The sequence below is a fragment of the Leucoraja erinacea genome, chromosome 38 (genome assembly GCF_028641065.1).
Source record: "Leucoraja erinacea ecotype New England chromosome 38, Leri_hhj_1, whole genome shotgun sequence".
Lineage (NCBI taxonomy): Eukaryota > Metazoa > Chordata > Chondrichthyes > Rajiformes > Rajidae > Leucoraja > Leucoraja erinaceus.
Genome location: NC_073414.1, coordinates 10982397 through 11009860, shown reverse-complemented (window position 1 = coordinate 11009860; position 27464 = coordinate 10982397). Strand labels below are relative to the sequence as shown.

The 27464-nt window shown below is 42.9% G+C and overlaps 1 protein-coding gene across 5 annotated transcripts in view; it reads right to left on the bottom strand.

Annotated features, from left to right (window-relative positions):
* LOC129714278 (ryanodine receptor 1-like) overlaps positions 1-27464 on the bottom strand; it is a 525269-nt gene that overhangs the window by 169185 nt on the left and 328620 nt on the right. For all 5 annotated transcript variants that reach the window (XM_055663830.1, XM_055663832.1, XM_055663834.1 and 2 more), the window contains exons 58-61: positions 26683-26798; positions 25364-25431; positions 19709-19830; positions 1921-1970 (exon numbers count right to left, since the gene is read on the bottom strand). In XM_055663830.1, coding sequence (XP_055519805.1) covers positions 1921-1970; positions 19709-19830; positions 25364-25431; positions 26683-26798 — 356 coding nt within the window. The remainder of the gene's footprint in view (positions 1-1920; positions 1971-19708; positions 19831-25363; positions 25432-26682; positions 26799-27464) is intronic.

Here is a 27464-nt window from a genome sequence, read left to right as displayed (position 1 = left end):
GGCTCGGTGTATGTGTATATTGTCCCTCATGTGTGTAGGATAGTGTTAATGAGCAGGGGTCGCTGGTCGGTGCGGACTCGGTGGGCCTGTTGCCGCGCTGTATCTCTAAACTAAAACTAAACTGGCCCGTTTGTGGATAGTGAGGAAGGTTGTCAAAGGTTACAGCGGGATATAGATGATTTGAAAATATGGGTTGAAAAATTATAGTTAAATTAAATCTGAGCAAGTGTGAGATGGTAGGTAGATAAAAATGCTGGAGGAACTCAGCAGGTGAGGCAGCATCTATGGAGGAATAGGTGACGTTTCAGGTCGAGGCCCTTCTGTCTGAAGAAGGATCTCGACCCGAAACGTCACCTATTCCTTCGCTCCATAGATGCTGCCTCGCCCGCAGAGTTTCTCCAGCATTTTTATCTACCTTTGATTTTTCCAGCATCTGCAGTTCCTTCTTAAACAAGTGTGAGATTGGGAGGTCAAATTTCAAAGAAGAGTAAATGTTTTGACTTTGTAATACATAGACGATATTTGGAGTATTGCATGCATTTCTGGTTGCCACATTACAGGAAGGATGTGGAGACTTTGGAGAAGCTGCAGAAGAGGCTTTCCATGATGCTGTCAGGATTGGAGGGTATTAGCTATAATGAGAGGTTGGACAAATATAGATTGTTTTCTTTGGAGCTTTGGAGGAAAAAGGGAGATTTGAGCTGGGTAGGAAGTCAGAAGTTTTACCCAAGGGCAGAAACGTCAAATACTAGAGGGGGAAAGTTAAAACAGATGTGCAGAGTTTTTTTACACAGAGTGCGGTGGGTACCTGAATTGTGCTGCTGGTGGAGGCAGATACGGAAGGCATTTAAGAGTATTTTAGATAAGCACATCAATATGCAGGGAATGGAGGAATATGGATCATATGCAGGCAGCTGTGGATTTATACAGCTGTTTCCATGCTGTATAAATTCTGTGCACTATGTTCTATGACACAAGGCCCAAGACAAGTTACTGTTGACAGACTGTGTGGGGCAGAGGAGTGCTACACAGAAGACTTGGAAGCAATTTTACTAACATTGTAACTGCATTGTAAAAATGTTGCAATTAAGCTCCTGATCATTGCTTTGCAATCAATGTTGCATAATAGAATTTCTTGAATGCAATCTTCCAACAAATGATCCACAGATGTCCCTGGAACATAAATTTCAATCGAACGAGACTTTTGATATGTTTTTAGTAGGTATACACACAGGTTAGAAACTTGTAATTTGAAACATCAAAATTTCCCAGTTATTTTAGTCTGTACAATGAGTTTAACATGTAATTTTCTTACTTCTTAAGTTAGAAATAACATTCATATTGTAAAAAAGTAAGCTAGGTACATTTCAGTCCAAACCACGATAACACCATTAGCTGCACAAAGCACAAAACAATTGAGTGACGTAACTTAATGTTTACGCTCTAATGTGAACACACAAAAATTAGCATGTTTGCCAACTGTAATATATATATATTTACATAAAATTAATGTCATCTAAATATCTGGCCATTGAGCAAGTAAATTAAAAAAATGAAACCCTCAGAGAATGAAACAAAAGCTGTTTTATGTTGATCTTTTAAGTGGCTAACATTAAGTCTTAGGACTTGCTGCTGTCCACTTTCAAAAATGTAATGCCTTAAATGTTGAACGTTACCTTTCCAGAACCAGAATTAAAAGAGCAACATAAGATCAGCAAAAATGTGATTATGAATGTCAAGATGAAGTACATTTGGTCCACAAAGGTTTCTTAACAGAGTAAACTTTTTTCATCGTATTCATTTTGGAATATTATTTTTGGAGGAAAGTTTTACACAGAAGGAAAACAAACGGAGCAACAGACAAAAGGACAGCATGACTGAACAGTAAAGCTTTAGAAAGCAACACTCCATGCAGCTTACCAAAGAGGGAGATTCTATGTCTGACCAAAGCTGCCAGTTTGCAGAAGATACTGAAGTAGAGAAACAATGAGGAAGAAAAGAAGTGAGAAGATGCAAGAACAGGCAGCAGCTAATATCACTAGAAAGGAACTATCACTGACAGAAGCTGACAAAGCAGTTTAGACCTCCTGATGTAAAAAGCTGGTTTGAGATCTAAAACTACATAGAAACATGCTGGAAATTCTCAACAGGTCGGGATGCATCTGTGGGAAGAGAGCTAATGTTTTGTCTTCTCATAAATACAGCCTGACCAACTAAATATTAAGGCAATTAAAAAAAAAAGTTTTTATCTAAGATTTCCAGCATCTGCAGTTTTATTTGATTTTTACTGGTTTGAGACCTATTTTCTTTTGCTTGGGGACAGTTAGTTCCTAGTACATGTACAAAGATGCACCTTTAATGTCAACATTACATATCAGCTCAAGCGGAGATCCACTGGTCCGTAAATACATATTGTAAACAAAAAACTTGATTAAATTCTGCAATTCAATTTTCCCTTCTTCAATATCTTGAAACAAGTTTGTTTTTACTTTTGGCATTTGAATAAAATTCCCGCAAACCCTTGCATTTTTTAAAATCTTAATGATTCCTTGGCCTTAGCGACTAGTGTTTGTAATGTCCAGCAACAACATCCGTTATAAAAGCAAGTCTGTACTCTGTAAAGCAACTCATTACATAGGTGGCATAAAATACAGATACATGGTATTACATTATCTCTTTTCACAAATGTTATACTTTTCTAATTTTTATTACAGATTTCCTCATTTAAATATATATATATCAATATCATATAATTCTACTGCTCTCTTTTCTTCTTGAGCCTAGTAACATAGCAATAATGGCCAAATTTTATCATCTTGTCAGCTGCATCTTTGTATTGACTGCTGTTTTAGAATAATGTTCTTTGCCACATTGTTTTTCTCAGTACCAAAACAAGGTTACACCTAAATACATTTGTAAATCTCTGCAATGCAGTTGTAATTTACAGCTACTTGAGACAGTGGAAGTTTGTTGTTATATTCAATAAAAATCAATTTCTTGTTTTACTAATCGGTGGCTGAAATACTTCACACATGCTGAGCTATTCTAACGCAAATTCAAACAATGTTTCATCACTTAGAGGGCAGCTTTCACCGTCACAACGCAGCCAGGGCCCGAAGAGGAGGGTGCATAGGCAAGGGCCATGACTTTATTCATTTTAATAAGCACAACCTTTAGGTGATGTGATGAAGAGGAAGCACCAAGAGAGATATAAAGAAAAAGTTGGAAATAGCTGCACTAAGAACAACAAAGGAAGAAATGCCTTGACCTTATGGGACATATAAGAAAGGGCCTGTCCCACCAGCATGCGTCTAGCGGGACCACGCTTGATGCGTATGGCCTCGCGGGGCCGGTCCCACTTCGATCGGCGGAGGCGTATGGAGTAGTACGGGGCTGGTCCCGACATCGCGCGGGGCTCCAAAAATCTTGCACTGTTCGAAAATTCCGCGCACCAATGGCCTGTCGGTACGCAGGCGCATTGAGGGCGTACGCAGCGTCTCGACGGGTGTACGCAGCGTCTCGACGTCGTATGCAGCGTCTTGATGGCGTTGGCGTTGCGCAATGACGTCACTGCCCGGCGTACCGTTACGTGATGACGTCACCGCTCGACGCCATGCGACATCCAAATTCAGTCAGCCTGCCTCCTGCCCAGCTGATTGGTCAGTTTGACGTAAATTACGTCACGCGCGAACTTTGCGCGTACTTACCGCGAACTTAGCACGAACTCCGCATCTGTTTGGTCGCGCTAGATGCATGCATAGAAACATAGGAACATAGAAATTAGGTGCAGGAGTAGGCCATTCAGGCCTCCGAGCCTGCACCGCCATTCAATATGATCATGGCTGATCATCCAACTCAGTAGCTCGTACCTGCCTTCTCTCCATACCCTCTGATCCCCTTAGCCACAAGGGTAACATCTAACTCCCTCTTAAATATAGCCAATGAACTGGCCTCTCTGTGGCAGAGAGTTCCAGAGATTCACCACTCTCTGTGTGAAAAACGTTTTTCTCATCTCGGTTTTAAAGGATTTCCCCCTTATCCTTAAGTTGTGACCCCTTGTCCTGGACTTCCCCAACATCGGGAACAATCTTCCTGAATCTAGCCTGTCCAACCCCTTAAGAATTTTGTAAGTTTCTTTAAGATCCCCTCTCAATCTCCTAAATTCTAGAGAGTATAAACCAAGTTTATCCAGTCTTTCTTCATAAGACAGTCCTGACATCCCAGGAATCAGTCTGGTGAACCTTCTCTGCACTCCCTCTATGGCAATAATGTCTTTCCTCAGATTTGGAGACCAAAACTGTACGCAATACTCCAGGTGTGGTCTCACCAACACCCTGTACAACTGCAGTAGAACCTCCCTGCTCCTATACTCAAATCCTTTTGCTATGAAAGCTAACATACCATTCACTTTCTTTACTGCCTGCTGCACCTGCATGCCTACTTTCAATGACTGGTGTACCATGACACCCAGGTCTCGCTGCATCTCCCCTTTTCCTAATTGGCCACCATTTAGATAATAGTCTGCTTTCCTGTTTTTGCCACCAAAATGGATAACCTCACATTTATCCACATTATACTGCATCTGCCAAACATTTGCCCACTCACCCAGCCTATCCAAGTCACCTTGCAGTCTACTATCATCCTCCTCACAGCTAACACTGCCCCCCAGCTTAGTGTCATCCGCAAACTTGGAGATATTGCCTTCAATTCCCTCATCCAGATCATTAATATATATTGTAAATAGCTGGGGTCCCAGCACTGAGCCTTGCGGTACCCCACTAGTCACTGCCCGCCATTGTGAAAAGGACCCGTTTACTCCTACTCTTTGCTTCCTGTTTGCCAGCCAGTTCTCTATCCACATCAATACTGAACCCCCAACGCCGTGTGCTTTAAGTTTGTATACTAATCTCTTATGTGGGACCTTGTCGAAAGCCTTCTGGAAGTCTAGATACACCACATCCACTGGTTCTCCCCTATCCACGCTACTAGTTACATCCTCGAAAAATTCTATAATATTCATCAGACATGATTTACCTTTCGTAAATCCATGCTGACTTTGTCCAATGATTTCACCACTTTCCAAATGTGCTGCTATCCCATCTTTAATAACTGACTCTAGCAGTTTCCCCACTACCGATGTTAGACTAACTGGTCTGTAATTCCCCATTTTCTCTCTCCCTCCCTCCCTTCTTAAAAAGTGGGGTTACGTATGCTACCCGCCAATCCTCAGGAACAACTCCAGAATCTAAAGAGTTTTGAAAGATTATTACTAATGCATCCACTATTTCTGGAGCTACTTCCTTAAGTAATCTGGGATGTAGCCTATCTGGCCCTGGCGATTTATCGGCCTTTAATCCATTCAATTTACCCAACACCACTTCCCGACTAACCTGGATTTCTCTCAATTCCTCCAACTCCTTTGACCCGCGGTCCCCTGCTATTTCCGGCAGATTATTTATGTCTTCCTTAGTGAAGACGGAACCAAAGTAGTTATTCAATTGGTCCGCCATATCCTTGTTCCCCATGATCAACTCACCGTGTTTCCGACTGCAAAACATTTGTTTTAACTAATCTCTTTCTTTTCACATATCTATAAAAACTTTTGCAGTCAGTTTTTATGTTCCCTGCCAGTTTTCTTTCATAATCTATTTTTCCTTTCCTAATTAAGCCCTTTGTCCTCCTATGCTGGTCTCTGAATTTCTCCCAGTCCTCTGGTATGCTGCTTTTTCTGGCTAATTTGTACGCATCATCCTTCGCTTTGATACTATCCCTGATTTCCGTTGTTATCCACGGATGCACTACCTTCCTTGATTTATTCTTTTGCCAAACTGGGATGAACAATTTTTGTAGTTCATCCATGCAGTCTTTAAATGTCTTCCATTGCATATCCACCGCCAACCCTTTTAGAATTAATTGCCAGTCAATCTTGGCCAACTCACGTCTCATACCCTCAAAGTTACCTTTTTTTAAGTTCAGAACCATTGTTTCTGAATTAACAATTTCACTCTCCATCCTAATGAAGAACTCAACCATATTATGGTCACTCTTGCCCAAGGGGGCACGTACAACAAGACTGCTAACTAACCCTTCCTGATTACTCAATACCCAGTCTAAAATAGCCTGCTCTCTCGTTGGTTCCTCTATATGTTGATTTAGATAACTATCCCGCATACATTCCAAGAAATCCTCTTCCTCAGCACCCCTGCCAATTTGATTCACCCAATCTATATGTAGATTTTGATACCATCTCCAACTTCACTACTACTGTTAGGTGGCCTGTACACAACACCCACCAGCGTTTTCTGCCCCTTAGTGTTTCGCAGCTCTACCCATACCGATTCCACATCCTCCAAACTAATGCCCTTCCTTTCCATTGCGTTAATCTCCTCTCTGACCAGCAACGCTACCCCACCTCCTTTTCCTTTCTCTCTAACCCTCCTGAATATTGAATAGCCCTGGATGTTCAGCTCCCAGCCTTGGTCACCCTGGAGCCATGTCTCTGTGATCCCAACTATATCATAATCATTAATGGCTATCTGCACGTTCAACTCATCCACCTTATTACGAATACTCCTTGCATTGAGACACAAAGCCTTCAGGCTTGTTTTTACAACGCTCTTACCCCTTATACAATTATGTTGAAAAGTGGCTCTTTTTGATTTTTGCCCTGGTTTTGTCTGCCTGCCACTTTTACTTTTCACCTTGCCACCTCTTTCTTCTACCCTCATTTTACACCCCCCCTGCCTCTCTGCTCTTGTACCCATCCCCCTGCCACATTAGTTTAAATCCTCCCCGACAGCACTAGCAAACACTCCCCCAAGGACATTGGTTCCATTCCAGCCCAGGTGCAGACCGTCGTGTTTGTACTGGTCCCACCTCCCCCAGAACTGGTTCCAATGCCCTAAAAATTTGAATCCCTCCCCCTTGCACCATTTTTCAAGCCACGTATTCATCTGCTATTTCTACTTGGACTGGCCCATGGCACTGGTAGTAATCCCGAGATTATTATCTTTGAGGTCCTACTTTTAAATTTATCTCCTAGGTCCCTAAATTCATCTTGTAGGACCTCATCCCTTTTTTTACCTATATCGTTGGTGCCAATATGCACCACGACAACTGGCTGTTCACCCTCCCCCTCCAGAATGTTCTGCAGCCGTTCAGTGACATCCCTGACCCTAGCACCAGGGAGGCAACATACGTTTGCGGCCGCAGAAACGCCTATCTATTTCCCTGACAATTTAATCCCCTATTACTATTGCCCTTCCACTCTTTCCCCCCCCCTCATGTGCCGCAGAGCCACCCATGGTGCCATGAACTTGGCTGCTGCTGCATTCCCCTGATGAGCCATCTCCCTCAACAGTATCCAAAATGGTATACCTGTTTAGGAGGGAGATGACCGCAGGGGACTCCTGCACTACCTGCCTACTGCTTTGCTGGCTATTGGCCACCCGTTCCCTTTCTGTCCTCTTACCTGCGGTGTGACCAACTCGCTGTACGTGCTATCCACGACTTTCTCAGCATCGTGGATGCTCCAGTATGAATCCAGCCGCAGTTCCAATCGTTCAATGCGGTCTGCCAGGAGCTGCAGCTGTACACACTTCCTGCAAATGTAGTCACCAGGGACACCAACCATATCCCTGATCTCCCACATGTTGCAGGCTGAGCAAACCACGGGGCCAATCTTTACTGACATATCTTACTCCCACATTAACTCGATATTAAATATTAAAAAACACAAAACTTTATCCTTTAAACTTTACTAATAAATACTAATAAATACTGTACACTCAACTCCCAGAATCCTTAACTCCCAGAATCCTTAACCTAAAGGCAGAAATGTAAAAATGTAAACCCGGTCCTCTTCCACCAATCAGAGGCTTCCCCCAGACTCCTTCCCTGGAACGTTGCCGATTTTGGTGTACTTACAGCGCAGGTACTCCTCCCCTCGCACCACCTGTGAAACAAGGATGTATTTTATACTTACAGCGCAGGTACTCCTCCCCTCGCACCAACGGCTCCCTGGGCCTATGTGAAAGCAAGCCCCGCGATGCAATCGCATGCTGATGGGACAGGCCCTTAAGGAAACAGGCCCTTCAGCCAATTTGCCCGATGCCTCATCAAAGCTAGTTTCATTTACACATGTTTGGCCATTATACCCCTCTAAACCTTTCCTAGCTACAGTATATACCTGTCCAAATGTATTTTACATGCTGTTATTGTACCTCCCTCAACTACTTCCTCTGGGAACTTATTCCATATATACTCACCACTCTATGTGTGGAAAAACGTGCCTCTCAGATTCCCATTAAATATTTCCCCTCTCACATTAAGCCAATATTTTCTAATCCTCGACTCTGCTACCCTGGAAAAAACTCACCCTGTCTATCCCCCTCAACATTTTATACATTTTTCTAAGATCAGCCCACAACCTCCTACGCTCCAAGGAGTAAAGTCCAAACCTGCCAATCTATCCTAGCTCAGATACTTAAGTCCTGGCAACATCCTCGTAAATCTTCTCTGCGCTCTTTCCAGCTTAATGGAATCTTTCCTGTAGCAGAGTGACCAAAACAGAACATAATACTGCTAATGTAGCCTCTCCAATGTCTTGTAAAATTGTAACAGAACGTCCCAACCTCCCTAACTGATGAAGGCCAACTGCATCTCCTGCATCTCCACTTTCAGGGGACTATGTACTTAGACTCTCCATCACAATCTAGGTCTCTACTGTTCAATGTGAAGGTCCTGCCCTGTTTGACCTTAAAATGCAGCACCAACAGTTATCTGGATTAAACTTATTTCGCCATTCTTCAGCCTGCTTGCCCAGCTGATCAATATACCACAGGTAGGGTCCCCTTTCAGTGCTGCCTGCCAAATCTTCCTCTTCTGCCAGCTGTTGGGCTCACGTTTCTTCTTCTCCCCAATCTTTTCCACCTCATGTTCCTCCTCCTTGTGTACCTCCAATTGCAGAACCTAGATCAATGACTAATAACAAGCTTATAGAGATGCAGAAGACAACAATGAAGTGGTGCAAGGTGCTTCCAGAGAGATTTCAAATACTGGAATTGCATTGAGGATTCTGCTAACATTTGCCTGGGTTTCAGCAACTAAGTTACAGAGAAAGGTTGAACAAGTTAGGGCTTTATTCTTTGGAGTACAGAAGGTTAAGGGGGGACTTGATAGAGGTCTTTAAAATGATGAGAGGGATAGACAGAGTTGACGTGGATAAACTTTTCCCACTGAGAGTAGGGAAGATTCAAACAAGGGGACATGACGAGAATTAAGGGACAGAAGTTTAGGGGTAACATGAGGGGGAACTTCTTTACTCAGAGAGTGGTGGCTGTGTGGAATGAGCTTCCAGTGAAGTTCGTGGAGGCAGGTTCGTTTTTATCATTTAAAAATAAATTGGATAGTTATATGGACGGGAAAGGAATGGAGGGTTATGGTCTGAGCGCAGGTATATGGGACTAGGGGAGAATACGTGTTCGGCACGGACTAGAAGGGTCGAGATGGCCTGTTTCCGTGCTGTAATTGTTATATGGTTATATGGTTATATTATGCTCCTGTGACCTGTAGAAATTATAATCGCCAGCATCAACTGGGCAACAGTTAGGAGCAACACCCAAAGATGTTGGATGGGAGTGGAGGGATGAGGTGTTACTTGTTAACCTGGAACTATTGCAGGCAACATGTATTGTCTGAAAATAAATGCGAGATGTAAACTTTTCAGATATATAGTGTTGGCCTTGAAAATTGTATATTTATGCTTGACCATGAACATTCAGAAATGTTTTGCCCTGATTCATTGTTCCACGTGACCTGTCCATAAGTTGAATACTTGTAGATCTACAGGAGCCACAACCCAACAGGCTCCATTCAAGGAATCACTCAAAGAATGATATAAATCCCTTGTCCTTAAGTGGCAAGTTGATTCACCCCAAATGCAGCAAACTAACAAATGAGCCATAGATCAGCCACCAGTTTACACAACAATCTAAAAGCTGAGAAGTTATGCCCTTGTCCCACTTAGGAAACGTGAACGGAAACCTCTGGAGACTTTGTGCCCCGCCCAAGGTTTCCATGCAGTTCCTGGAGGTTTTTGTCAGTCTCCCTAATGGTCAAAAGTGGTTTCCGCTTCTTCTATGTTCCAGCAATTATTTCAAAAAATTCAAAACCGGCCGCGACTAAAAATAGGTTGCCGTTTTAAAAATCGGTCATTTTTTTAGTCGAAGCCGGTTGCGATGCTAGTTGAAGGTGGTCACTGGAGGTTGCAGGTAGTGGAAGGTAAGAAGGTCTTTCGACCATTAGGGAGACTGACAAAAACCTCCGGGAACCGCACGGAAACCTTGGGTGGGGCGCAAAGTCTCCAGAGGTTTCCATTCAGGTTTCCTAAGTGGGACAGGGGCATTAGGGGGTCAGTAATTTTAATTTATATGTATAGAATTATTTAAGCATAGTGTGTGGCTGTAGCTCTGCTCCTAGAAAGTCACAGATCTATTACATCAATTACATAGACAAGTCAGGGTCTCGACCCGAAACTTCACACATTCCTTCTCTCCAGAGATGCAGCCTGTCCTGGCTAAGTTACCCAGCATTTAGTGTCTATCTTTGGTGTAAATAGCTGGAGATTGTACGAAGCACCCTGAAGATTCATAGTTCAGGGTCTTCAGATATAAACATATCTCTCACTCTTCCCTCAAGCCCTGTGTGAACAACTTCCTTGGCTCCAGTTCAGGTAGATCACCCGGTGGAGCCAAAGAGGCAAAGAGAGACTGGTTAAGGAAATGGCAGCTCACCTCACCCAAGCACCTATAGAAATGTTCAGGATTCTCCTGAATCATCATGAAACATCAATAATTGCCTTCAGTCGATTGCAGCAGTATTAAGCAGCTACAAAGTTCTTGAATAGATATGTTGCCATGAAAGAAACACCAGTAGCCAACAATTATTTCAAATCAGAAACTCAGACCTTGTTTCAGCCGCAATGTTCCACATAAGTGTTGCTCAACAGATGAATCAGTTAATGCATGTTGTATGCATCATGCTGCAAGTGCTAGGATAACTTTCCTAAATTGCTTGATCTGCACAGAATTACTGGATGTTTTGTGATTTGTACAAAACCCCATTAAAATTGAATCGCATTGTACAATCCAAATTATAGACAACTATATTTCCAGATTGTACTGAAAACAATAATTTATCAGTGATTGCAAGTTTAAATGGTAAATTAGAAAATGTTGAATTTGTGAAAAAAATCTAGAAATAATAGAAATATGAATATCAAAAAATGCTGGAACAACTGTTGAGTTAGGAATCTGCCATAAATTGCATTAGAGATTGTACAGTAAATCAGGATCTCTCAACATGACTAATCAAAATACATGATTAATTAAAAAATCACCAATGAAAGGGATAATATACATTATAACAGCATCACTGTACGATAAGTAGTATAGAATAAGAATGTTCAAAACCTTAAGGTGATGTGTGGGCTGCATAGTGGCAAAGCTGGTAGATCCACTGCCTCACAGCACCAGACACCTGGATTCAATCCTGACCTAGGTGCTGCTTATGTGAGGTTGACACAATCTCGGTTACCATTTGGGTTTCCTCCAGGTGCACTGCTTTCCTCCCACATCCCAAAGACATTCAGTTAGTAAGTTAATTAGCCTCTGTAACTTGCCCCTCGTGTATACGCGTGTGGTAGAATGATGAGAATGTGTGAAGAATAAACAAAGTGCGGGTGGCGGTTAACATAGGATGTGTGAATGGTTAGTAGATGATTGCTGCGGACTCAGTGGGGCAAAGGGTCGGATCTCATTTTGATAGACCCACCTCTTGATTTATGTTTAGATCTCCTTAAATTAACAATTAATTATATCAAGCAGATCATGCTTAGCCTTTGATCCCTACATGAAATCTGCAGCCTAGCTAACACTTCGCAACCCCACAGGTCCGATTGTCCTTGAGGACTTGCTTCAAAACCCTTCCAGAGAGGAGAACTATATGTGCTGAATAAGCTTGAAGCAGTAGATCCAAATGCCTCACTCCCAGATGGTCTCCCAATGGAATTTTTTTTTAAAAGCTCACAGCACAATAGCACGCAGCACAACAGCACAAGTATAAAAGGCGTGCCTTCATTGCTAGGGGCATTGAATACAAGAGTCAGGATGTCACGATGCAGTTCTAGATTTCTTTGGTTAGGCCGCATTTGGATTACTGCGTGCAAGTCTGGTCGTCGAATTACAGGAAAGATGTAGAGGTTTTGGAGAGGGTGCAGAGGTTTACCAGCATGTTGCCTGGATTAGAGGGTTTAACTACAGGGAGAGGTTGGATAGACTTGGATTGCTTTCTCTACAACATTAAAGGTTGAGGGGAGACAATAGAAGTATATAAAATTATGAGAGGCAATAGATAGGATAGAGGGTCAGAACCTTATTCCCACGGTGGAAATGTCCATCATTAGATGGCATAACTATAAAGTGAGAGGGGAAAGTCTTTTTTAAGCACAGAGAGTGGCGGGGGCTTGGAATGCATTTCCACGGGTGGTGGTTGAGGTGGATATGAAAGTGGCATTTGAGGCCTTCAGATAGGCACATGGAAGGGTACGAATAGAGGAAAATGGATCATGTGCAGGCAGATGAGATCATGTTTAATTGGGCATCATGTTCAGCACAAACATTGTGGGCTGAAGGGGCCATTGCAAAGGGTCGTCTCAACGGTGTCTAAAACTGCTGAAACCAATTACAGTATTTAAGCATAATCAATTTTAAAACATACTTTCCTGAAAAAAATAAATATATTCAAACATACATACGGTTCCATATCTCAGCATGACTGAGCTCTGTCATTGGTTTCAATGGAAGGCAAAGAAGCCAGGGACACAGGGTTCCACAGAAGGAACCTCATCATCATCAGTTCTCTTCTGAACTGCCAGCAAAACAAAAATGTGCTTCAGCCCAAAATTGCAACGCCTTTCCCGAATGTTAGATAATTATATTTATTCACTCTAATTAAGTGGCACTGATAAAAGCTCCACAAGGATGTTGTTATAGTGCAGTGTTTGAATAGGCCGGGACTGCTTTCCCTGGAGCAATGGAGACGTTCGAGGTTAAAAATCATGAGGGACTTAGATAAGGTGGGGGAAACTGTTTTCTCAGTCACTTCACGGTCGAGGTGGCCTCTTTTCTTCGAGTCGCATCTTCAACCCCCCCTTGCGGCCTACCATCCGGATTGGCACGGCCTTTCCTGCCGCAGACCGGCCAGAGCTTCAGCAGTGTCGCAGCACTGAATTCCATCGCGGAGTGGAACGATGCCTAACCGGGGATCGCCGGAGCTCCAGAGTGATGGGACAGCTGTTTAACACCGTGGAGCTGTGATTTGCGGAGCTTCCAGCCGCGGGCGGCGCTGACTTTAACATCGCGGAGTCCTCCGACCTCTTGCCAGGGGTCACCAGCTTTGAATCTCCGTCCAGCTTGGCCTGTGGACTTCAGGAAGTGGCCGATTCGGAAACTCCAAGCCGTTCTCCGTTCCGACGCCGGAGCTCCGATCATCCCGGCGAGAGGACCTGAAACATCAGGCCGCTCGTAGCGGCGACTGCGGAGAGCTCCAAGGCCCAGACCACGGGTGAACAAAGAGGAAGATGACTGAACTTTATTGCCTTCCCTCACAGTGGAAAACATTGATTCTGCTGTGTGGGGATGTTCATGCTAAATTCTATCGTGTATTGTGTTCTTTTTATTCGTATGGCTGTATGGTAATTCAAATCTCACTGTACCAATTGGTGCATGTGATAATAAATGTCTCTTGAACTTTTGTATATGGAATACTCTGCCAGAGGAAATGGTACAATTACATTTAAAAGACATTTGGACAGGATAGGAAAGGTTTAAAGGGATAAAGGCTGAATTCAGGCAAGTGAGACTAGCTTAAGAAAGCACCTTAGTCAGTCTGGATGAGTTGGGCCGTGCGGCCTGTTTCTGTGCTGCATAATTCTATGAAGAAAGATCCTCCCAGTACAGCTTGTTTAATGTGCTGGCATATGTTCAATTGTCAGTTTTGACACAGTGACATATTCCTTAAAAATGATTAACATGCACCTACTATCTGAATGAACTACAATTATATGATAATTTCCAATGTCTTACTCTCAATGTATTAATTGGAAGCAATTAAATACTCCATATGCAGTCAAGGAAAATCTGGGATTTGTGAAATGAAATGAAAATTGGTCAATTGGCTAACAATCTGTTTCAACACATAAGTGATAATCAGTTTCTGCTGATCAATGACAATTTTGCTTGATCCTATTCCTGCATTATGCTTCAATGAGTTTGATTGTGTTTGCTTTATAATTTGATAGAATAAATAGAAAAGATACATTTTCTATTTATGATCGTTGGCAATTAATGAAACATGTACTTATGGAGTCTAGGGAGAAAGATGGCAGTTGGAAATTAGAAATTGTGTTTGAAATTGTCAGACTGCTCACAAGATCCCATGAAGCATGAACACTATCTAGAAAATAACAGCATCAAATGAGCAAATCTGTTTATATAAACGTTTTTAAAGTAAAACACTTCAGATACTTCCATGGCTCCATTATAATTTTCACAGGTATTTTTGTTAGCTTTAGTGCAACCCGCAAATCAGGTAAGTGCGAGGGGAAGACATTTACCCAAGAACTAAAATGACAATAACCCGAGCAATGAGGTCCAAATCCAATCAGAGCAGGAATTGCATAGTATGTGGCCTAATCACAGGGTGGTGCCACACCACCCCCCCCCCCCCCCCCCCCCCCCCCCCCCCCCCCCCCCAGAACCTGAGCCACGAAACCGAAAGGGCAGATGAACGAGTCATTGTCCCCGCACATCCACCAACAGAGATTGGGCCCGGAGGAAATCTGTGCCCAGCAATGGCAGGGAGATGTCAGTAACCGTAAAAGTCCAGGTAAAATGGCAAGGGCCAAAGATGATCGGGATCATGCGAACACAATACATCCGTGTGGAGCCGCCATTGACTGCGGTCAGAACGAGTGTCGACCCTTGACGGGGGCAAAATTCTAACCTCTGCACCTGTATCAACAAGGAACCGGCGTCCTGAGTGTTGATCCCAAGCGTAGAGGTGATGTTTCAGGCCGACCACCGCTGCGACTACCGACGGCCGGCTTCGGCATTTCCCGGATACGAGCAGGGCAGGCGTCATTGACAGGCTGCAGGACCCCAGCGCTGGTGGCAGTAACAACACTTCCCCTTACCGGGGTTGTTCGGGGCAGGCGGCGCACCCGAACACCCGGTGGATTGAGGGCCTGGTTTCTGGGCCTTCCAAGGTACTGCCGATACCCGATTGATTGAGCCACCGCCCCTGTTGCTTGGACTGCCACAGTGTGTCGGCATATTCTGCTAGCTGCAGGGGGTCTGCAAAATTCTCACTGGCAAAAAGCAGTCGGATGTCATCCAGCATATGTTGCAAGAAGGCGTATTCGAAGAGCAGGCAGGGCTGATGTTGTCCATAAAGGTGAGCATCTTACTCATGAACTCTGACGACTTGCGATCACCGAGGCCGCCCATGTTCATGAGCGGCAATGTGCGGTCCCGGCGGCTGAGCCCAAAGGTACGCAAGAGCAGCACTTTGAGACCCTCGTATTTGTCCTGATCCGGCGGCGCATGTACGTAAGGGACCAGGCAACCAGCTGTCTCCTGATCCAACGAGCCAACCACATAGTAAAACCGGGTGTCATCAGCCGTGATGCGTCGGATGTGAAACAGGGCCTCGGCCTGCTGGAACCACACTTAGGGCTGCGATGTCCAGTACACGGGCAGCTTCAGGGAGACGGCATTCTGCTGGGCTGGATTGACAGCGACCTCGGGCTGTTGAGGTTGATCGTTGGCTGTGTGCATAGTTTAAATCCAAAATGACCATTTTGGATCGTCGGGGTCACCAATATGGCGGGCGAATAAGCAAGCCACGTTTGGTGAATCAAAGAGATCTTTATTGTCAAAGCAAAGAGAACAAAACACATGCGAAAAGGGGAAAGGTTGACCTGGGTTCATTATATATATATACTAGGGCACACCCCTACACCTCGTGACGACTTCTTCCCGCCATTACCCAATCACGTGACCCTACACCCGACTGCCAAGGGCTCGCACAGCAAGTGGCCTAACCACCGGGTGGCACCACAATATTAAGTAATAATCATTTCAGTGATTGAGCATTATTGACTACATTATACAGCTGATCACTATGAAACTGTATTGATGCAGTGCTTATCTGATCTGATCAGACACAAAGTGAATACCTTGAGAAAGCTGGTAATACATCACACTAGGCTGTTATGGTTTGTGACTCATATTTTATTGGCATCTTGCAGGAATATGGCTTGGAGTGAGACCTCGATCATCAAGCACAGTGGTGAAGTATGGCATGCACTTCACTGTCGTAGGCTGAGAGTCAGGTAATACATGGTAACAACTGTGAGATTTTTTGTGACAGCATTTAAACTCCTGTAGAGATTTGGAAACACAAATTTGTGCAATATAAGCCCACACTATCACTCGCTACTCCCCTTGGATTGCAACCTTGCCGTGGTCGTGGAGCTTGTGTGTCTCAGTGACCCCTAGAGCTATGCCAGCGGGAGATTCGTCTCCTGTTAGGGTCTCCCATGCCGGACAGGTCGAATGGTAGAGGCGAGATGAAGAGCGATCCACTGGTCCTCCAGGTTGGAGGTTGAGCACAGGGCTACCAACCTTGTCTCGTAAAACAAATATGTTACGGAAACAGCAACTGAAGGAATCAACACTACTGGGCGTGATGGACTTCCAGGGCTATTGACTGATGCGAGGATAAATGTACCAGACAGCATCCCAAGAATTGCCCTGCACTGGACAGCGGAAGGGAAAAGGAAAAGAGGGAGACCCAAAACAACCTGGCGTCGAACTGTAGAGGAGGAAATGAAAACAATGGATCTGACCTGGGGTAGTGTTCAGAAGCTAGCCCGGAACAGACAGGAGTGGAGGACTCGTTGCTGCCCTACATGCCAGGAGGCATAATAGGCAGTAAGTAAGTATCACTCCTTGAACCCTTGAGAAATATACAATCCAAGAACATCCATATGCCTGTGAAATTTACTCCTTTTCAAAGAGAATGAGTTGAAGTTCTGTCTCTTTGTGTACAGAATACCAATGATGATCCTAAGCCTGATGAATATGGACATTTCAAGGCAATGATGGGCTTCATCTCTCGGCAGAGCTTTCCAGATATGGGCATAAGACTTGAACCTGTCTTCAAAAATGTTTAACCTTCAGACATTTAGCCACTTAGAGAACTGGAGATAGCAGCATGGCTTCCTGTGCTCTGTGACGGGCTCAGTAGGAAAGACTCCTTCCTCCCTTAAAAGTATTTTGGCGTCTGGCTTTCTCCCTCTGTATTAGGCTGCTCTAAAAAGTCAGTGGGTCCACTATTAGCTAACCAACTAATTGCTTAGAAAAGCCTGGTGGTTACCACTTTTAATTAATTTCACTTAACGTAATGAAGTGGAACTTCTAGTATTGTTTCAAAAAGTAGCAGCCATTTAAAAAAAAAATACAATACAGTTATTTTGCTGATTTATCATTATACTTGAGATGGCTGCCAACAATGTTGGTCCAGAGGATTACTGTCAGCAATTGTTCAAATTCAAACTATAATGCACATACTTGTACCTCAGTGGTTGTTGTCAGTTTCACGATGTAGTGACAACTAAAAGTAGACAATTTTAATGCCATCCATACAAGCCATTTTAATGGTAGCATCTAGACATTAATGCACATGGGTTGTGGTTGAAACGGGAAGGGTTACTTGGTGTGGAGAATGGGAACGATTTTAAAACTGAACTGTTTGTAAATATATAGATACATTTATAGGTAGTGGAATAACTGGGGAAATGTCAATATTTCTGTAACTAGAGTTCCATAAATATTCTGAATGTTTATTCAAATTTGAATTGCGAATTCTAAAATGACAGAACTAAAGGATATAATCAATTAAAAACCAGAGGAATAAACTGGTATTAAGATGATCACTATCTGTGAAACGCTGTACAGTTCTTTCATGTAATGCCATCCATAATTTGGGTTAATTAATCGTGACATCAAAGATGTTATTTGATATTGATATAAACCGAATGGAAATAGCCGAATGGAAACAAAGCCGAAACGCCAACAAACTGAAAGCATACGAAGCCGAAACGCCAACGAACCACAAGGGCCGGACGCCAAAAAACCAACTAACCGGAAATATGCGTCGCCTAAAAGCAAACTCACCGAATGGCCGCTCTGCCGAAATGCCACCTAACATAAAGGCTGCTTCGCGTACAAGCCAACTAACAGAATGCCGCTCTGCCGAAAAGTCGAATAATGGCTTGTGTGGGGAAAATGACCCCCACCCTCCCGTCTCCACCGGCCAGTGATGTGATGGACGCGGGGGCCCGGACCTGCCCCGCAAAGTGTGGGTCGCCCTGAACCGGCTCCGTTCAGGGGTCGGCTGGTTCACCGCCAACATGCATCGCTGGGGGCTGCATTCATCAGCAGCCTGAGTGTGTGGAGCAGACCAGCAAACAACACAGCACATCAATATCGACTGTGCTGTCCTCCGCCCCCCTGGTGGAGAGGTACACCTCACGGTCCTCAACAACAGCACATTGAACTGGCTACAGGGTCTGGAGGGCGTTACATAACTACTGTTGCCTTAAACGCAAGAAGAAGAAGAGGTCCCAGAACAGATCCACTGGTCACAGAGCTCCAGCCAGAATATCAACCTTCCACCACAACCCTCTGTTTTTGATGAATACGCCAGTACTGAATCCATATAATCAAGTCATCATGAATCCTATACATCTTAATCTTTTGGATCAGCCTACCATGATAACCTTATCAAGAACCTTACTAAAATCTGTGAATAATCCATCCATCGCCCTACCTTCAATAATCTCTTTTGGCCACCTCCTCAAAACACTCAATTGTGAGTAAGATATGACCTGCCACGTACAAAGCAGTGCTAGTTATTCCTAATTAACCCATTCTCTTCCAAATGGGAGTAAATTCTATCTCTGAAAATTCTCTGCAATAGTTTCACTACCACTGTCGTGAGGTTCACCAGCAGATGTCACCAAAATTGGTGGATTTCTGGAGATTCTCTCTACTTCCCTTCGCAACACCATTGGCCACTCCATGGTCCTCCGAGACGTCGCCCATGACTTGAGAAGAAATCCTCGGCAATGACCCCCTCAATCTCCTCTCTTGCCTCCCTCATAATTTTGGATAGATCCCATCAGGCCTTGGGTACTTAATTAATATATAGGTGAGGAAGTGAAAGCACTTGTTTTCTTTCCCATTGATCATATATCAGTGTGGCTCACTAGAGCCTATATGGCAAATATCTGGAAATATATATAGTTTTCAGGCATCTGACACCTCAAATGAACAAAACGATGAAAGCAAAGGTTGCACAATGCTGACCCCTTTTGCAAATGTTACTATCCTAGTTGGAAAGCTATGCAATTTAATCATGAAATAGTCAGTGTTGGTTGAGTAAACATAATAATGAAAAACAGTGTGAAAAGAATAACAAACCCAGAAAGAAAACATGAACATTACTGTCTCCACCATTCAAACTTTTGCAGTCTTTACTTTTATAAATTATAATAATAGGTATAATTGCCTATGACAAATACCTGGCTATCATTTCCTTTTCTTTGTTTGAGGCATGTCCTCCACTGCCCAGGAGTTCAGCAGGAGTTGAAAGGAAGTATAAGCAATGGTTCTTGAAGTATTGATTAATCAATGGGAGCAAAATCTGAGGAAAAAAATAAATGTATTTGAGGTTGAAGTTTCAGTTTGAAAATTTGTCAGACTAAACAATAAATCAACATGTTAATGGATTTTCCAGACAGTGGATGAACATGTGCAAAATCTGATTCAAGACCCTCACAGTCTTCAGATACCATGATCAGACACCATACATTTAGTTCCAATATAACAGTTTCTGCTTGCTTTGTTATTTCACATACAATAGGCTGTGCAAAATAGTTTTGAGCAGGGTAAATGTTTTAAGGCTTATTTTAAAGAACAACATTATAGAATTATTACAGTGGGTTTTAAGACAACAAGGTCCATTCAATTTTACAAAACCAATCTCGTCATTCCCATTCCCAAGTTCTGATAGCCGTGCCTTTTTCTTTCTCCCTCAATTTCCTTTGAGGCACAAATTCATAAATGAATGAATGAATGCATAAGTTTATTGGCCAAGTAGTCACATACAAGGAATTTGCCTTAGTGCTCCGCACGCAAGGGACAACATGACATACAGTGACAATTAGGAATGTCACATAAAACATTAAACATTAATAATAAAACATTATCGATTATACATGTGAATTAAATAAAATGCCAGAGCAAAAGGAGGCTACACATTTTTGGTTATTGAGTAGAGCTACTACTCGTGGAAAAAATCTGCTTTTATGTCTGGCTGTGGCAGCTTTGACAGTCCGGAGTCGCCTTCCAGAGGGAAATGATTCAAAGCGTTTGTGGCCAAGGTGAGAGGGGTCAGAGATGATCTTGCCCCCTCGCTTACTGGCCCTTGCAATGTACAGTTCGTCACTGGAGGGAAGGTTGCAGCCAATAACCTTCTCAGTTGATTGGACGATTTGCGGCAGCCTCCAGATGGCGTGTTTGGTGGCTGAGCCAAACCAGACCATGATGGAGAAGGTGAGGACAGACTCTACGGTGGCCGTGTAGAATTGGACCATCATTGCCTGTGGCAGATTGTGCTTCCTCAGCTGCCGCAGGAAGTACATCCTCTGGTGTGCCTTTTTGACTGCGGAGTCGATGTCCTTGGAGATTATGGTTCCCAGGAAGTTAAAAGACTCCACAGATGAGACTGTGGTGTTGTTGATGGTGATGGTGGGAGCTCTCCTAAAGTCTACAATCAATTCCACTTTCTTAGGAGCATTGAGCACCAGGACGCCAACTGTGTCACTTCCTGTCTGTAGGCAGATTCCTCCCCATCCTGGATCAATCCAACCAGGGTTGTGTCGTCCGCAAACTTGAGAAGCTTGACAGAGTCGGTGGAGGTGCAGTCATTGGTGTAGAGAGAGTAGAGAAAGCAGCCTTGCAGTGCTCCTTTACTGAGGGTCTGCGGGTCCGAGATGTGCTTTCCCAGCCTCACATGCTGCTTCCTGTCTGTCAGGAAGCTGGTGATCCACCGCAGAGGGGTTCAGGCACAGTCAACTTGGAACGTTTGGAGCGCAGTAGCTCTTGGACAATGGTGTTGAATGCAGAGCTAAAATCAACAAACAAAATCCTTGCATAGGTCCCCTGGCGGTCTAGGTGCTGGAGGATGAAGTGCAGGCCCAGGTTGACTGCGTCATCCACAGATCTATTGGCCCGATATGCAAACTGCAGAGTGTCCAGCAGGGGGTTTGTGATATTTTTCAGCTTGGCCAGCACAAGCTTTTCAAGGCTCTTCATGACTACAGAGGTCAGTGCGACAGGCCTATAGTCATTAAGAGTAGTAATCCTTGTCTGTTTGGCTACAGGGACAATAGTGGAGACTTTGAAGCAGGCAGGGACAGTACAGGTTTGCAGGGACTGGTTGAAAATGTCTGTGTAGACCAGTGCTTGTTGTTCGGCACAGAGCTTGAGGTAGAGGGGGAAACATTGTCCAGTCCTGGAGATTTCAGGCTTTTCTGCCTTCTGAACAGCCTCTCCACCTCCTATATTTATATTGTTGTTGATGGAGAAGTGATGTTGTGCAGCACAGAGGGGGTGGGTAGTGGACGTGGCCACAATCTTTTGCAGTCATGCTGTATTTGGGTGTTTAAGTGGTGATTGGACAGGGGTCGGTGGGAAAGGGTATCGTCTTTTCAGACTGGAGTCTTGCTTTAAGTAGGTGTGAAGTGGAGATTGATTGAAGTGGAAACAGGGCCCTGCTCAGGGATAGTGTCTTTTCTCCCCAATTTGAAACCTATTATCTCCAGTTTCAACTCTACCGTTGGGATAGTTTTTCTTTTTTCTCCCTATATCGTCTGTGGTGTTGAACACTTATGGAAAATGACCTCTATCCAGGGACCCCAGCAGCCCTTCTAGGTAAGACAGAAATTCAGATGCATCTTCACTCAGCTTATCTACTGAATGTTTAGCCTCCCATTTAGCCTGCTTTACATCAGTGAGTCCAAGCATAGACTAGATGATCGTTTCGCTGGACACACGCTTGTTTCACATGGTTCTATCTTGACCACACTTCTGCCTTCATCTCGAAAATTGCCATCTCCTACTCTCAATTTCTTCAACTTAAGATGAGGCATTCCACTCTAAGACAGCCAAGATGTCCTGTTCTAGGCCTCACCCCTTTCCACTTTCCATAGAGACCACTCCTTTTGCAAATCCTTGGTTCACTCATCCCTTCCCACCCCAACCACACCCTCCCCCAGGTACTTTCCTCTGCAACTATAGGAGATGTAACACTAGTCCCTACACCTCCTCCCTCACCTCCATTTAGGGACCGCAGCAGCTCTTCCAGGCAAGACAGAAATTCAGATGCACCTTCCATCACTTCATCTACTGATTATTAGCATCCCATTGGGCCTCCTTTAAATTGGCGAGGCCAAAACGTAGACTCGGTGACCATTTCACCAAAGACACGCTCATTCCGCCTGACTGTAAAACCAACGCTTGAGAACACTGCCCCATGCTTTCTTACAGCTCAAACAAATCAGTTTACTATAACTCTAAAGGCATAGTAAATAGCTATTTCTGAGTTGTAAGAAAGCGGTCCCCCAAAGCCATTTTCTATACATAATGCCATCACTCTTCCTTCTTTTTGGGCTTGAACTTTACTAAAAATCAAATGTCTTTCAAAGCATTTAATTCAACACAAGAAAAGCTATCGGTCATTTGAGGACTGATGAGAGTTACGCTTTATAAGAAACATAACCAAACAGAATTGCATTGTAGGTTAATTGGTAGGCCGAACAGTTCATTTCCATTTTCTATCTCAATCAATTCAATCAATATTGGCTCCACTAAATAGCTTCAGATTTGGTTTTCTCCCACTCTCTAAAGATGTACAGGTTTGTAAGTTAATTGGCTTGGTACTAATATAAAAATTGCCCTTAGTGTAGGATAGTGTTAAGGCATGGGGATCGCTGGTCGGTGTGGACTCGGTGGGATGAGGGGCCTGTTTCAGCGCTATTTTACTAAACTAAACAAAACAAACGTATAGATATTAAAGCGATTTTGAGTATTAAAAAATATGAATGTCTGCATTTCAAAACTGTTCTGCAAATATCAAGTAATCTATAAGTGACCTATACTGCTTTTAGATTTAAACGCAATGGCAGTTTAGAACACTGCATTTATTTAATTGCATTGAGTGTAAGTACAGAGACAACGAAATGCATTATATGCGAAATTCAACTTCTAGGCATATAGCTAGAAAAAAGTTATGTTTAAATTTCACTTACTCTACTATTGCAGAATGATAAAATGAAAATCGGACGAGATTTGGCCACAGTCAGGCAATGTTTGCATGAACAGCAAGTGCTCATCCGTAGTGTGTGCATGGCTGGGTACCACTTCAGGTGACCAAGTTGAGCTATCTCTGACAGCTCTCAACCTTTTCTCAGTCTCCATCACAGAGGAAAGACTATTGACTAACGTCTACTATAAATCCACTAACTCTCAGTTATCTGGACTACACTTCCTCCCACCATGTCTCTTGCAAGGACATCATCCTCTACTCTCAATTTCTCCACCTCTGCTGAATCTGCTCCCAAGATGAGGTTTTCCTTTCTAGGACATCTAAGATGTCTTTGGCTTTAATAAAAGTGGTTGTCCCCGTTGTTGTAGATGGAGACGTCACTTGTGTCTCCTCTGTGTCCCACAGTTCTGCTCTTGCTCCCTCTCTCCCCAGGCAGATTAAGAATAGAGTTTGCCTTCCCCTATTCCCTGACATTTCGGCCACCTTCAACGTGATCCACAAAATACATCTTCCCATCCCCACCCCTCCCATTGAGAGTAGTCAGTCTTTGCTTCACTGATCTCTTCCCACCCAAACTGTTCTCTCCCTGGTTATACATCTCCTGCAGTTCCAGGAGAATAACACTTATCTCTACACTTCCTTCCCCACAGCTTTCCAGGGTCCCCAACAGTCCTTCCTGGTGATTCAGAGATTCACATGCACCTAACCTCCTCTACGGCATTTGATGCTACTGATGTGCCTCCTTAGGAACGGCAAGATCAAGCGTAGTCTAGACAAATGTTTTGTTTAACGCGTGTGCCCAGTCTACCTAGGGCTACTGGATCTCCCGGTTGCTATCCATTTAAATTCCCCTTTCCATTCTCATACAGACCATTCTGTCCTGGGCCTCCTCTATTGTCAGAGTGAGGCCACATGCAAACTGGGGGGTCAGTACATAATGGTCTGCTTGGGTGGTTTACAATTCTACAGTATGAACATTGAATCATCCAATTTTAAGTAATACCAGCCAGTTTGCTACCACTCCATCCTGTTGCAGACCCATTCTGCCCATTAATCCACCCCCCACCCCCTTACCTGTATCCACCGATCACTTCCCAGGCTTTATCCCGTTCCCACCTCTTTTCCAGTTTTCTTCCACTCTATTACAATCAAGCTGAGGAAGGGGCCTGATACAAAACATCACCTATCCATGTCCTCCAGAGATCCTGCCTGACCCACTGAATTACTCCAGCAATTTGCATTTTATTCAAGATTCCAGTATATGCAGTTCCTTGTGTTTCTAAATAATACTTATTAACACTACTTCTAAGTTCTGAAGAGTCACATAAAACTTTACTGGCAGAGTTCTGCCTTCTTCATTCAATATTAGCATTGCAATTATATTTGCACAATCCAATTAAATTTCCTATTAATATTACACTGCTGGGATGAATATGATGACTTTTAACTGTAGCTCAGTGGCTCTATTATGAGAAAAAATAAATAAAACACAAACTGGCAGCACATACAAATTCTATAAATATATCTATTAATGATCAGATTCTATAAATATATCTATTAATGAGCAGTCACAACTTGATAATACTGTGACAGCGAAACCTGAGATACCAAATAATCTAGGAGACAGGTTTCATTACAATTTTTAAATTACTTAATGACAATATATTCAAGCTTTCATGAATTCATCATCAAACTAACACTGCAAATAAAAGTTGTAACTATGAATAAATACGATTCCTATTTTAATTCAAGCAATGTAATTAATAGTACAATTGTTCATAACTTTCCATCTATGTGCATTGCCACCTCTGTTGCAATTTACTTTGATTAGTGAAGCTCAAACACATACCTTTACAAAGAACTTGATCTCCTGTTCATGAGGGGATTTCTCAACTCTTCCACTGCTAACAACAGCCTCTATATTATTAAAGAAGGAAAGTTTACATTGGCGGGACAACCTTTTCTGACAAAACTAAAATGCAAGGCTCAAATAGCAATATTATCCAAATTATATTAAAATGCTGATTTACAAAAACCTTTTCTCATTCTCCATTCAACAATAGGGATTAAATCAAATCACATAGTAATAATTATCAAACTTTCATGCAGAGGTAATTATGTTGCTTTACACAAGAAAGTATCTCTGTATATTTACCTGTACTGTTCTTGCATCCTTCTACCAATTAATTGAATCTATTATTTAATAGCTACATGTCTTAATCCATAATCCTGAAAATCCAGGTAAAGCTGCATTTCTGATTCATGAATTTAAATTTCTTACATTTAAGCTTGTTCCTGACACCTAACCAAATCAATAACATATTAAACAATATGTTTAAGAAGTGATCCCACAATCATATGGTACCATGACTCATTGCCATTTACACAAGCAAAATAATATTTTATGCAATAGATAGAATTGCTCCTGATAGAATCAATTAGTTAATCTTCATGCAGCTCCAGCTTCTTAAATTTCCAAGAAATTAGATACCACCCAATTTTGATAATAATCGGGGCTGAGTTTAGGTCTGAAACCCATGTCAGGAGCATCAAACAATAACTGCTAACATTGAAATATGCTTTTAAGTAAGCATGAGGGTAGTTTGCACCGTTACTCATTCACGAATATACTGCAGATACAATAATCGCAGCATTACAATGATGATATAGAAATGTTGCCATAGTTATCAGGTGACGACTGTAGGCCATATAAATGATTGTGGCATTAATGTATATGTAGATGCTGATTTTATGCAAGGTTTCTCCTCGTTGGAATGTGATTTTTAGATTAAATTCTGATGGGACAATGTAAGTAATCATGGTATATATTGCTGATGTAACCATGCAGGTAATGATGACAGAAAAATGACAGGCATGAAGTTTTTCAACCTGGAAATGCCAGATTCAATTTTGCAATGGGTAAGACTACCCTTGGAAACAGGCATATGTGTGTTAAAACATGCACAAAACGCATTTTCTCTCTGTGCACAAGTTTTAAAAAAAAATATTTCAAGGGATTAACTCTTCTCTGGATGTTGAAGAATCTCTAAGTCCATGGTCTCTATTATATGTGGGACGAAAAATGAACATCATACATTTAGAGTTACGCTTTCCAAATGAACATTTATTTTCTAGTATATAAATATATGTAGTAGTTTCACTACTTACCTATGTGTAAAACAAACTCTTGAGCTATGTCCAACCACTGCAACAATTTCTTCAGGAAACCATAGGCAAATCTCTTCTCGATTGAAGATGTGTCCAATTCCATATCTTTCATACCTCTATAAAAGATGAAAAAAATTGCTACGTTATAAACATTATAAATATGAACTGTTAATGTAATAAACGTGTTTCAGTGTAATGATTATCTTTCCCTCCAAAATGAGACCATGTTTTGAGATTTCTTTAACTTCAACTATGGTCACCCTTTGATGGTGAGCGGAGTTGAAGTTGATCTAATGACAATAACTGAGTTAAACATGTGGTTGAGACCCACAAAGTATGACAGCATAGTTTGCGGAAAGTTCCTCCACACATAATGTCTAATTATATCAGTTGGTTGGCATTGTGCATCAGTTGGTTGGCATTGTGCATACTTTCCTCATGATAAACGTTCATCCTACTGGCTCCTGCTCTCCGTTTTCCTCCATTTTGGAAATGTAGTCACATTTGCTATAATTACAATCTAACCTCCCCCGAATCTAGGGAATTGGGGAAATGTAAAACCAACACATCATCTATAGGCATCGGAAATGTCCTCGTTCTTCAGGGAACGGGGATTCCCCTCCGCCACCATACCCCGCAACACTGCTCTCTCTCCCCATCCCCGCACTCGCAACAAGGGCAGAGTCCCCCTAGTCCTCACCTTTCACCCCACCAGCCGGCAAATACAACAAATAATCCTCCGCCATTTCCGCCACCTGCAACGTGACCCCACCACTCGCCAC